Source organism: Macaca fascicularis, chromosome 11 (genome assembly GCF_037993035.2).
Source record: "Macaca fascicularis isolate 582-1 chromosome 11, T2T-MFA8v1.1".
Classification (NCBI taxonomy): Eukaryota; Metazoa; Chordata; class Mammalia; order Primates; family Cercopithecidae; genus Macaca; species Macaca fascicularis.
This window is the reverse complement of record NC_088385.1, coordinates 100,549,590-100,562,193: the sequence shown is the minus strand read 5'-3', so window position 1 is coordinate 100,562,193 and position 12,604 is coordinate 100,549,590. Positions and strand designations below refer to the sequence as shown.

At 37.2% G+C, this 12,604-nt stretch overlaps 1 protein-coding gene across 1 annotated transcript in view; it reads right to left on the bottom strand.

Annotated features, from left to right (window-relative positions):
- Positions 1–6,003: 6,003 nt before the first annotated feature.
- MRPL42 (mitochondrial ribosomal protein L42) overlaps positions 6,004–12,604 on the bottom strand; it is a 36,563-nt gene continuing 29,962 nt past the window's right edge. Inside the window, exon 6 of the mRNA XM_005571862.5 lies at positions 6,004–8,626. Within this exon, the coding sequence (XP_005571919.2) occupies positions 8,581–8,626 (46 nt within the window). The 3' untranslated portion in view covers positions 6,004–8,580. The remainder of the gene's footprint in view (positions 8,627–12,604) is intronic.

The window sequence follows — 12,604 nt, the reverse complement described above, 5'->3', positions numbered from 1 at the left end:
GCATAATCTTGACTCACTGCAACCTCCACTTTCTGGGTTAAAGCTATTCTCCTGCCTCAGCCTCTCGAGTAGCTAGGAATACAGGTGTGCACCACCACACCCAGCTAATTTTTGTATTTTTAGTAGAGATGGGGTTTCATCATGTTGGCCCGGCTGGTCTTGAACCCCTGACCTCAGGTGATCCGCCTGCCTTGGCCTCCCAAAGTGCTGGGATTACAGGCATGAGCCACCGTGCCCGGCCCAAAGTATATCTTTATAAAGCTGGGACCAAACTGGCTTCTTGCAGCAATAATAAATGTTCAAATATGCTCAACAGAACTTTCCCTCTAGATAACCATCATATCTCTATCACAGTTAAGTTTCCAAACTATTACATAATAAAGAGAACAATCTCAAACTTATTGCATTAGCCTTTATACAAGTTATAGTCTTTACCAAGTCACTGAGCACACTGTACAGTTCAGTTGATATGCTTTTTCTACCAAGAATTTTTCAAATAAAGATATAGTATGCTGATTTACATTCTAGGGCAAGCTCCTTAACTTAGGTAATTATTCCGGAATGTTTTCTTACCACTGCAGCTATCCATCCAACTGTATTGCTATACAAAGCTTCAAATCACATTTATTGGCAAGGTAATTTATTCCATACTTTTTTGTTGTTTAGAGTTAGTTGTTTGTTGGCAATGAAGCGGAAAAAAGAGAATTCTTCCTTCATATTACTATCATATTCAAATAGCATATAAACTAATTGCCATATTAGTAATATCTATACATTAATGGCACCTCAAACCAATTGCAAGAAAAGGTAATTTATTAGCTTTCTTTGTTCTATGGGTTGATCTTCCTGGATATTTCAAATTGTTGTACTGGTAATTGAGGTACTTTCTTTGCCACACAGTCTCCCAACATTTTCTAAGAATCTTTGATGCAGTTTTTCACTATTGTCTTAATAATTGCATTTTTTTTTTTTTTTTTTTTTTAGTTTTAGCAATCTAAAGTTGCTTACTTTATAAGATGTCTAAAAAGTATTAACGTTTATTTGTGAAATACTGAATATCTGTGCTTTCAGTTTTTTAATTAGGTTTTTCTTTCAAAGAGATCTTCTGCTTCTGGACTTATCTCTTTACGTTCTGTATTTAAATGTTGATTTAGTTTTCATGATTTTATTGCTTCATTTGCCAGAACTTCTCAGCAAATAACATGTTATGGTTTTCCCATGTCTTCATTTATGGCTAAAAAACTGAACTCAGTATATGAAGAATTATATTTATGAGTAAAACTAGAACAATCTCTTTTGGTTTTCATTTATTCAGAATCACTTTTATTGTCACCATTAGGTTTACTAATACTGCTTCATTCAGAAAAGGTCTTTTCTTGATTAAAAAAAAAAAGCCAATGAAGTTATTTTGCCATCGATAACATGGTGTTAAAGATAAATGAAACAAATTACCTCAAACCTTCACATCGATTGCATTCCCTGCCTGAAACGTTCTCTCCTTTCTCTTTAAACAGATCTAATCAACACTGGTCCCCCATAAAAATATTTCCAGTGCATATATCTGACAAAAGATTTATCCAAAATATTTAAAGAAATATTATAACTTCAATCATAAGAAAAAATAATAAGAGTAAATAGACATTCCATATCACATATTATCAGGCAAATGCAAATTAAAATAACCGTGATGTGGATGAGCTGTCTGAGCAGAGAAAAACAACACAGGCGCATGCCTGTAATCCCAGCTACTCAGGAGACTGAAGTAGGAGAATCGCTTGAACCCAAGAAGCGAAGGTTCCGGTGAGCTGAGATCATGCCATTGCACTCCAGCCTGGGTAACAAGAGCGAAACTCCATCTTGGGAAAAAAAAAATTTTTTTTTTTTTTACAAATGGGCTCTCACTATGTTGCCCAGGCTGGTCTTGAACTCCTGGGCTCAAGCAATCCCCCAACCTTGGCCTCCCAAAGTGCTAGGATTACCAGTGTGAGTCATCATGCCCAGCCCTAATCTTATACTCTAGAAACCCTAAAGCCATGTGAATAATCCAGGCCTAGTTTGCTGGATGATGAGACACAGTCCCCCTAATGCCCCAGCTGACAGTCACTCAATACCAGACATACAAGTGATGCCACCTAGGACCAGCCAGCCTCAACAACCCAACTAATGACCTCAGCTGCATGGGCAAGTTCAGCCAAGATAAGCTGAGCTGGATCCAGACAAGAATTACCTGGAAGAACACAAACTAATGAAAGATTGTTGTTTTAAGCCAATGAACTTTGGGGTGATTTATGAATTAGCAACAGATAACTGATATTCAAGGATTCATCCAAAGTTCCCTTAAAAGATAGAACCCATTAAGTCATTTTTAACACTTATTAGCAAGTTATTAAATCCTTAAAAGAAACTGAAAGTTTCAAAGGTATAGTGGGTTGGAAAAAGGAACAGAAAAAGAAACTAAAAGTGAAGGTTGAGACTGACAAGTAAGGAGTTATTTCTCCCTACAAATGTAATCAGAAAATAAGGTAAAGTGTCTCTGAATGCATAACTAGAACAAGTAAAGAAACGATCTAATGGTTTTAGTAGTAAATATATGATTTCAGGGGCACATCCAGTGGAACGGTGGAGTCAGTGCACACCAACTTGTAAGATCCAGTCATGGAAACTGGCAAACATTACAAGTTAGAACCAGTTGTTAAACCTTTATTAGTACATCACTGGAGACATCTATTGCTACAGGCGCATTTCATCAGTATGTATATGCATAAATATATATACAAAATATTCTTAATGTTTAAAAAAGACATTGGTTGGTTCTGCCACAATCTGTGATCTTGGGCAAGTCAATTAGTCTCTTTGGATCTGTTTCCATATCAGTGCCCAAAAATCATCTTTAAGATGTCTTTCAGCTTTACCATTCTATCTTTTATGCTTTTATGGTAATTACACCTGGATGCAGCAATTGAAAAGTCCAATGGGATCAATCTAAATTGCCACACTTACCATGTTACTGACTACATATGTTACTCATCAGGACTGTTATTCAAGTAAGTGGTATAATAGTTATCCAATGTACTTTGCATTATGAGTGAGGAAGAGATTAATTTTGACTAGAGGGGAAAGAAGGGATGGTCTGGGCAAGATATTTTGTCAATCAGGAATGAGGAGGGCTCATCTTTGAACCCACAGTGGCTTGAACTCTATAGGTGCTTAATAAAATTTGCCGAAAATATTACATGCTTGGAGACAATATTATAAAGAACAGACATTCTTGGCCAGACGCGGTGGCTCATACTTGTAATCCCAGCACTTCAGGAGGCCAAAGCGAGTGGATCACCTGAGGTCAGGAGCTCAAGTCAAGACCCGCCTGACCAACATGGAGAAACCCCGTCTCTACTAAATACAAAAAATTAGCCGGACGTGGTGTTGCATGCCTGTAGTCCCAGCTACTTGGGAGGCTGAGGCAGGAGAATCGCTTGAACCCAGGAGGCAGAGGTTGCAGTGAGCCGAGATTGCGCCATTGCACTCCAGCCAGGGCAACAACAGCAAGACTCTGTCTCAAAAAAAAAAAGAGACATTCTTGCTGAATTGAAGACTCAGAAGAGGCTGGGCGTGGTAGCTCACCCTTGTAATCCTGGCATTTTGGGGGGCCAAGGTGGGCAGATCACCTGAGGTCAGGAGTTCGAGACCAGGCTGGTCAACATGGTGAAACGCCATCTCTACTAAAAATACAAAAAATCAGCCAGGCATGCTGGTGCACACTCATAATCCCAGCTACTCAGGAGGCTGAGGCAGGAGAATCGCTTGAGCCCATGAGGCGGAGGTTGCAGTAGGCCGAGATCATGCCACTGCACTGCACTCCAGCCTCGGTGACAAAAGTGAAACTCCAGCTCGAAAAAAAAAGACTCAGAAGTAATCATAAGGTTTGTACTTGCTATTCTCATATATAATTGTGAGACTCTGCCTCCATTTCTCCATCTAAAAACAGGAGCTCATTTACAAGTAACATGACAAGAATTCAAGCAGTCATGACTGTGAAGCATTTCTGCAGGAGGATATGCTTTATAAGTATGAGGTTGTTACTAAATCAAAATGAATGCCTTTGTGCAAAACGAGAAAGCACATTACATATTGTTCCTGAGTATTCCTTCCCAGTGCATTCAAAGTATTTTCACATTCAGAAGGTTAAATAGCACATTAAAAAATAGTAGGAGGCTGATGGCTGAGCTCAATTGGGAAGATCTTTCTTTGGTGTTAGAATGTTTGAAAATTATTTTGGGAAGACTACGAGCAAGTTATTTTGAACTTCTGGGGGAAAAAATCTGCCTAAAAGCAGCGGAGACATTTATTTACGCCTTCAGCAAATAAAAGTTTACTTACTACCAGTGTTTGTGGGCTGATATTCAACTTATCTCCTGGAAATTTTAAAAATACACATTGAACCTGAAAAAGTATTATTTGAGTAAGGGTTTACCTGAAGTGCCCAGAACCATTCAAAATGATGGCACATAATATCTTTTTTTTTTTCTTAAAAATTTTTGGAATCTAATTGAAGATGCCTCTTAGAATATGTGGAAACCACACGTGCTATCTTGCATATCACTATCATTTCAGTTCTAATGTTATTAGGTGTTTAGCTACAGGCAAGTAGAATTATGGCATGATGTAATAGACTTTAATCAGTTGCTGAGAAACTACATACTCTATCCCCAGGAAAACACATATTCTCAAAAGTCTATATAATTTCAGGAGTTTCATAGATACCTCCACCCCAAATCCCATTCATGAAATCCTTAGCTTAAAATCCTGTGCACTAGAGCAATGTATTTTACAAAACCATATTCGGATGCCTGTGAAGCAATGAATGTGCTAGGCAATGTTAGGCGGTAGGAACAGTGATATACCTAATCAGACAGGGTCCCTAGAAGTCATGGAGCTTATAGTCTAGTAGGGGAGATGGATATTTATCAAATAATCACACAAAAAGATGCCTAATTACAAACTCTGATTAAGTGCTATGGAGAGATATACAGTCTTGCATGTAGCAATGGAATCTAAAGAAGTTACATTTTAGGGGGCATATAAAGAATGTTGTGCAGGGAAGGTAGAGGAAACACATTATGGTAAAGTGCTGCAAAGGAAATAAGCCCATAATAAGGCCTCTTATAGGTTTAAGTTAGGACCTGAAACTTGTATACTTCATATGCTTTGAAATGAGACATATACTAAATTTAAAGTGGCTGATCGAATTAAAACATTTTCCATTCCTTGTCTACTAAATTGATAAAGATTTTTTAAAATTTTAATAGAAGTAAAGAGAAAATATTTCCATCTACTGCTGTTAGGAGTATGCAGTTTAGGCTGGGCATGGAGATCACACCTATAATCCCACCCAGCACTTTGGGAGGCCGAGGTGGGTGGATCACTTGAGGTCAGGAGTTCGAGACCAGCCTGACCAACATGGTGAAACCCTGTCTCTACTAAAAATACAAAATTACCTGAGTATAGTGGTGCACACCTGTAATTCCAACTACTTAGGAGGCTGAGGCAGGAGAATTGCTTGAACCCGGGAGGCGGAGGTTGCAGTGAGCCAAGATCGCGCCATTGCATTCCAGCCGGGCAGAGCAAACCTCCATCTCCAAAACCCAAAAAGGATACAGTTTAAACCACTGACTTTAAAAATGTACATAAACATGGATGCCTTCTGATTCAATGATTGCACTTACAGAAACAAATCTAAGAAAATAGTAATGATCTTGCTAGCTTCTGATGAGATTATAAGAAAAAAAAAGAAATTTGAAAAATAATAAAAAACAGTAATAATCCACCAGGATATTAATAACAGCATTATTTACAAGATGGAACAAACAGAAACAATGATTACGTCTAACAGCAGGGGGTTAATTAAATTATGACAAGCTAGATTATAGAAGAATATGCACCCATTAAATCAGAGTACTTACGGAAAAAATTCCTATTAAGTGAAAAAAGCATTCCAAAACGGCATACATTATGAGCTCTATTTTTATTTTTGAAATATATTTATGCAGAGAAATACAAAGAAAGAAGGTATACAAAATGTTAATATTAAAAAAAAATAATAAGGCTTGGCACAGTGGCTCACACCTGTAATCCCACACTTTTGGAGGCCAAGGCAGGTGGATTGCTTTGAGCCCAGGAGTTCAAGACCAGCCTGGGCAACATGGCGAAACCCCATCTCTATAAAAAAATTAAAACAATTAGCCAGGCGTGGCAGCACACATGCGTAGTGCCAGCAGCTCGGGAGGCTGTGGTGGGAGGATTGCTTGAGCCCAGGATATTGAGGTTGCACTGCAATGTGATTGTGCCACTGTACTCCATCCTGGGCGACACAGCAAGATCTCTTAAAAAAAAAAAATCAGTTTTTGCTATTGGCCTACTCAGAATATTCCAGCACTTAATTTCACTATTACCATCTATTCTACTAGTCATTCTCAACTAATGAACATCCAAATTCTCTGCTAATTAAGTGCTTTTAAAAGTCACTTTTGGGTGAGATGTTCAAATGAAGCCCTGGGTGAGAGTGCCCTCTGGTGGTTTCCAATAATGCTTGAACAGTAACTGTGCAGTGAGTTTTTCATGAAGCTAAATGTATTTAATTTAAAGAAGCATCCCATTTTACGAATTTTAAAATGTCTGCAAAACAGAAATAAGTAGATCTTTCATAAAATGTTAGTGATGGTGGATAACAGGTTCTTATCCCTGGGGGGCGGGGGAGGAACAGAGGGCAGGTGATGCTGGTGATGGAATATGTGCTTATTTAGCAAAATTAAAAATCAGCAAACCATGAAAAGCAAAATCCCAGAAAGCACAGTGTTAATCTATACTTCCAGTACAATAAAGTCAAAGTTAATTCTCCAAAGCATTGACACATAAGCATGTGGATTTAGGTGTCTTGGGTAAATCCCTAATTTAGTAGAGCTTTCTACTTGGAAGAGAAGAAAATCTTCGTCATTATATTTTGATTTTTCACTTCTTTCTACATTTATAACATAGCTAAAAATTTGTAGGATTCTGGATATAAGTCAACCTGAAAGAAAACCAAACATTTTTCAAGAATACACCATCGATAAAGCTGGTAAATATTTCTGATTTATCAAGTTCAATCAAACTTGTTTTTTTAATCTTTCCAAATGAAATTTATATTAATGGAAAAAGTAAACCACTTAAAAATATTTCCTTTGGGTAACAGAGGGTCAACATTATTATTTCCTTTACTCTCTCCTAGTCACTATTCCTCACACTTCACTGGCCACTTGAAACTTCAACTAGAGTTCCTTTATTAAAAGAACTAGATCAAACAATAGACTGAATGAGAAATTATTTTTCACATCAATTTTACAAATACTGTATCACAAACATTCTACAGTACAAATTTAAATAAAGCAAGCTTTCTACCTTATTAAAAGATTCTTCACCTCCTAAATAGAAACTGAAGGGGAAGCAATGCTATTAAGGATCACATATAAGCTAATAGAGGCAGCAGAATTATCTATTAACATTCTCATAACACCAGTCTAGTGACCTTAATGTTTTAATCACAGAGCTGCAGCTGTTTGCATGTGTTCTAAAGCTAGCATAATCTTTAAGACAGCCAGGAAAAAAAAACCCTCAAAACAAATTACATAATATTCTATCTAGAAAAATTTCCAGGAAAGCACATTCTTGGGTGAAAGAAAACCACCCCTTTGTCATTGTGATGCACTGAAAAAAAGCTTTGGAGCCTGATAGTTTGGCTCCTGGCTCTCCCACTTTTTTAGTAGGGTTCAAGTCACTGTAAAATGTAATTATACTCCTTCAAAGGATTATTTTGAGAATTTAATAAGAATGGATGGAAGGGGCCTAGCAGATAGTAAAACCTGATTAAAATATCACTAATTTAATTATTTCCTAGAAGATAACTGAAACATTACAATATTTATTTTCTTGGTAGACCGTATGAGTTTATTCTCAAAGGCAATTTAAAAATCTCCTTCATGAAAGCTATGTACCTTTTTATTAATCATATTTACCCTACTAACAATGTTTTGCTGATGATTAAAAATACTTAAATCACAGTAGACACCCAAAAAGAGATGTTTCTCAACTTATGGTAGAGTTACATCCCAATAAACCTACTATCAGTTGAAAATATTGTAAATTGAAAATGCTAGCCTGTCTTAAATATGCTCAGAACACTTACAGTAGCCTACAGTTGAGCAAAATTATCTAACACAAAGCCCGTTTTATAATAAAGTGTTGAATTTCTCATGTAATTTATTGATATTCTACTGAATATGTATGGCTTTGGCACTATGGAAAAGTTGTAAATTGGAGACTGTACATAAATGAAAGACTAAAATCGAAAAAGAAAAAAAAGAAAATAGGTTTCTCTAAATAAGAATGTCAAATCCAGAACTACTTTATATAAAAGTACACATTCTAATATATGAAAAGATATTTTATCATTATTACTTTACTGTATATTAGTGAATACACCAGACTACATTTTCTCAAATGGCAAATGAGGCACATTTCTCTTTGATTCCCCCAGGAACCTCAGCATCATCTGTCTTTTGGAGGATTCAGATTCGTACGACGTCTGTGATACCTTGAAAAGAAGAAAATACTTGGAATGAGACGATTTTAATAAAAATCATTCCTGATAAAAATCTAACTTCTATGATTATTTTGCTATTGGAACTATTTTTTAAAAATCAATGAAACTATGTATCAGGCATTTCTTAATAATAAGCCACATTCTCCCATTGTGAAAATTTGTTTACCTTTTTTTATGTAATCATTTTTTTTTTTTTCTAGAGACTGGGTCTTGCTTTATTGCCCAGGCTGAAGTGCAGAGGTTATTCATAAGTTCAACAATAGGGTACTACAGCCTCAAACTCCTGGCACAAGGGCTCCTCCTACCTTACCCTGCCTAGTAGCTGGGACTACAGGCACACCACCACATGTGGCTAAGTTGTTGACTATTAATTATATTAAGCATTTGAAACAGTTTTCTTTCATATCTTGAGGATAATTACAACATGGTAACCTAGATGACTGATTTTGAATTAAAAACTAATGGTTTTTTGTCTTAGTAGTAAAGCAATATCACATCTGGTGAGATTTAGGCTTCTAAAACATAAAAGAAACATCACATTGTGAACACGAATGTGTTCTGTTAAAGTTTTATTTACAAGGGGCTATTTTCCTCTAAATGGAGGTCTTTAAAATGCAAAATCATGTTTTAATATAAAATAAGATATAACTAGTAATATGTTTGTGGAAAAATGTATGATGTCATGAAAAATGGAGGAATTGCAAATCAGAACAGGGAGGAACCTTTTACTTGTTTTTGAGATCACAAACATGTTAAAAATCATAATGCCCAATCCAAGCCCAGGTGTGGTGAAATTAGCACTATCAGACCCGACTGGTTAAAAGTATAAACTTTTACTTCAAAATACTTTTGAAAAGCAATATGATAAGATGTATCAAAAAATATTCATAACTTTTGACCTAGTAATTCCTCTTCTAGCACTCTGTCCCAAAGGAATATAGAAAAAGTAGTTAAAATATTCAGGAAGAACACAGGAGCAAATTTACATATACAGTATGATTATAACCATATAAAAATAAGCAAACTAACGAAACTTACGTATAGATATAGAGAAATGAAATGCATTGTTAGCAGTGATAGTTTTTGAGTGATTTCACCATGGAGAATTTTTTGTTTTGCTCCTCTGCATTTCCTTATTTTCTTCACTGATTCAAGAAAAATGTCTGCATGGAGTACATGTGCTTTTGTGATGAGTTATCTTCAAAAATTTCCTTCTGGTCAGATTTTGGAAGTTGGTCACAAGTTAATTTTTGTTTTCAATTTTTTGCTAATGTGGAAATTCAGTTTTATACTATAAATGGTAAGACATGTACCCTACGATCTTTAGTTGTTGTGATTAAGATAGCTAAAGCATTTTTTTGCTTCAGGTTTCATAAAGGCAACTTCCTGACACACTTATTTTTTTTCTGGAAAATTTGCAAAATACAAGAACTAAATTGAAAAGAATGAATTACATCTGTATATATCAACATGGAACAGTAAGTTGTCAAAAAATACACACAGTAAAATACCATTTGCATAAACATTTCTACATGTACTTATGTTGGCATAGAGAAAATTCTTCTTTTTTCCTAAAAGGTTCCATTGACATACCAGATAATCAAGGTTGTACTAGTGCAATAGCGTCTCTGAAAGGCATTCTCTCAAAGCAAGGAGAATGGTCATTGGGAATAGCGAGCGGTTCTAGAAGGGGTTTGGGAAGTCAATAACCTCTTGAAATTATTTGTAAAAATTGTGAATATGTGTTTTTCTGGGCAGTGGATTGAAAACTTTTATTAGACTCTCAATGAAGTCTGAGACTTTCAAAATGCTAAGAACCATCCATTAAAAATGTCATTCAGCATACACTGTTCAACTGTATTTACTACTCAAAACTGAAAATGTTTGAGACTCTGATAGCCCTAAATTGAACAAAGTCAAGTTCTAAAATATGCTCAACAAATGTCAAATGGCATTTACAGATTTCTTATCATGCATGAATTTTAGTGTACACTACAATCACTAGCCAAAAGCAAGCACCTTAATTTTAGGATGACCTTATTCTATCATCCAGACTGGGAACCTTGCAGGCACTATTAATAATTAATACACAAGTTAAATTGAGATTGCTCCTGGCAAACCAAGTTATATTGTTACACTTCTTAAATTACACAATAACTCGGTGACATCTGGAACACTGGTCCACAGCTCTTAACCCAGAAAACTTTACCTCCTGGTTCATACTAAGCTAGGTAATCAAATCTGTTTCCTACTGATGGAAGTAGCTAATTTTTGTTGTCTCCATGGGAAAATATTAAAGTCGTTTCTTAAATGAAGTAGTACTATTATTCATGCATTTGTAAGATTGCCCTATATTTCAGAAATTTAGAATTATTTTCTCCTTCCTTCATGCCCGTCTGCCTCTCTCCCTCCCTACACCCCCGTTCTTTTTCTCTCCTCCTTTCTTTCCTAGAGTCAGGGTCTTGCTCTGACACCCAGGATGGAGTGTAATGACACAATTATAGCTCATTGCACCCTCAAACTCCTGGGCTCAAGTGATCCTCCCACCTCAGTCTTCTCAGTAGGTAGGACTATAGGCATGCACCACCATGCCCAACTAATTTTTTAAAATTGTGGGGACCGGGCACAGTGGCTCATCCCTGTAATTCCAGCACTCTGGTAGGTCAAGGTGGGCAGATCAGTTGAGTCCAGGAGTTCGAGACCAGCCTGGGCAACATAGCGAAACCCCATCTCTACAAAAAATTTAAAAAGTAGCCAGGCATGGTGGTATGCATCTGTAGTCCCAGCTACTGAGGCAGGAGAATCTCTTGAACCCAGGAAGCAGAGGTCATAGTGCGCTGAGATCAGGCCACTGCATTCCAGTCTGGGTGACAGGGCACGACCCTGTCTCAAAAAAAAAAAAAAAAAACAGGTATTACGACAATCAGAATCATTTATCCATTTTAAAATGTGTGAGCACCTACTATGTGTAGATCCTAATCATTCTGTAGTACACAAAACAAGATAAAAATCCCGACTTTCATGGATCTTACATTCCAATACAGGAGATAGGAAAATAAGATAAACAAACTGGTCAGGGAAGGCTTCATTGAGTAAAACCCTGAAGGAAGTAAGAGAGCTAGCTTTACTGATACTGCGAGGAAGAGTGTTCTATGCAGACAAACAGCAAGTATAAAGGCCCTGAGGTGGAAGGAAGGGCATGTTCAAAAGCAAAAAAGAGGCCATCTAGCCAGAATACATGAACAAGGAAAAGACAGTAGGGCATGAGAGCAGAAAGGTAATGCAGGACCAAATCATGTAGGTAGTTGCAGGCCTAGAGTATTTGAGTGAGATAGGAAGCTGTTTGAGGATTTCCTTTTTTTTTTTTTTTTGGAGACGGAGTCTTGCTCTGTCACCCAGACTGCCATGCAGTGGCGCAACCTCAGCTCACTGCAAGCTCTGCCTCCTGGGTTCACGCCATTCTCCTGCCTCAGCCTCCCAAGTGGCTGGGACTACAGGCGCCTGCCACCATGCCTGGCTAATTTTTTTTTTATTTTTAGTAGAGACGGGGTTTCACCATGTTAGCCAGGATGGTCTTGATCTCCTGACTTCGTGATCTGCCCGCCTCTGCCTCCCAAAGTGCTGGGATTACAGGCGTGAGCCACCGCGCCCGGCCTGTTTGAGGATTTTCAACAGAAAAATTACAAGAACCAAGGGAAGTATTAACATGGTTACTCTGGCTGCTATGCTACAAACAGACTGCAGCAAAGCAAAGGAAGCAGCTGGGAGACCAGTTAGGAAATTATTTCAACAAAACAGGCAAGAATGGTGATTTGGACTAGGATAGTGGCAGAGGGAATGGTGATAAGTAGTCACATCTGGATACATTTTAGAGATAGAGCTAACAAGATTTGCTAACAGACCAGATGTTGGGTATGAGATAGAGAAAGGAGTCAAGAGTGGTACCAAGGTTTTGGCCCAAGCAGCTAG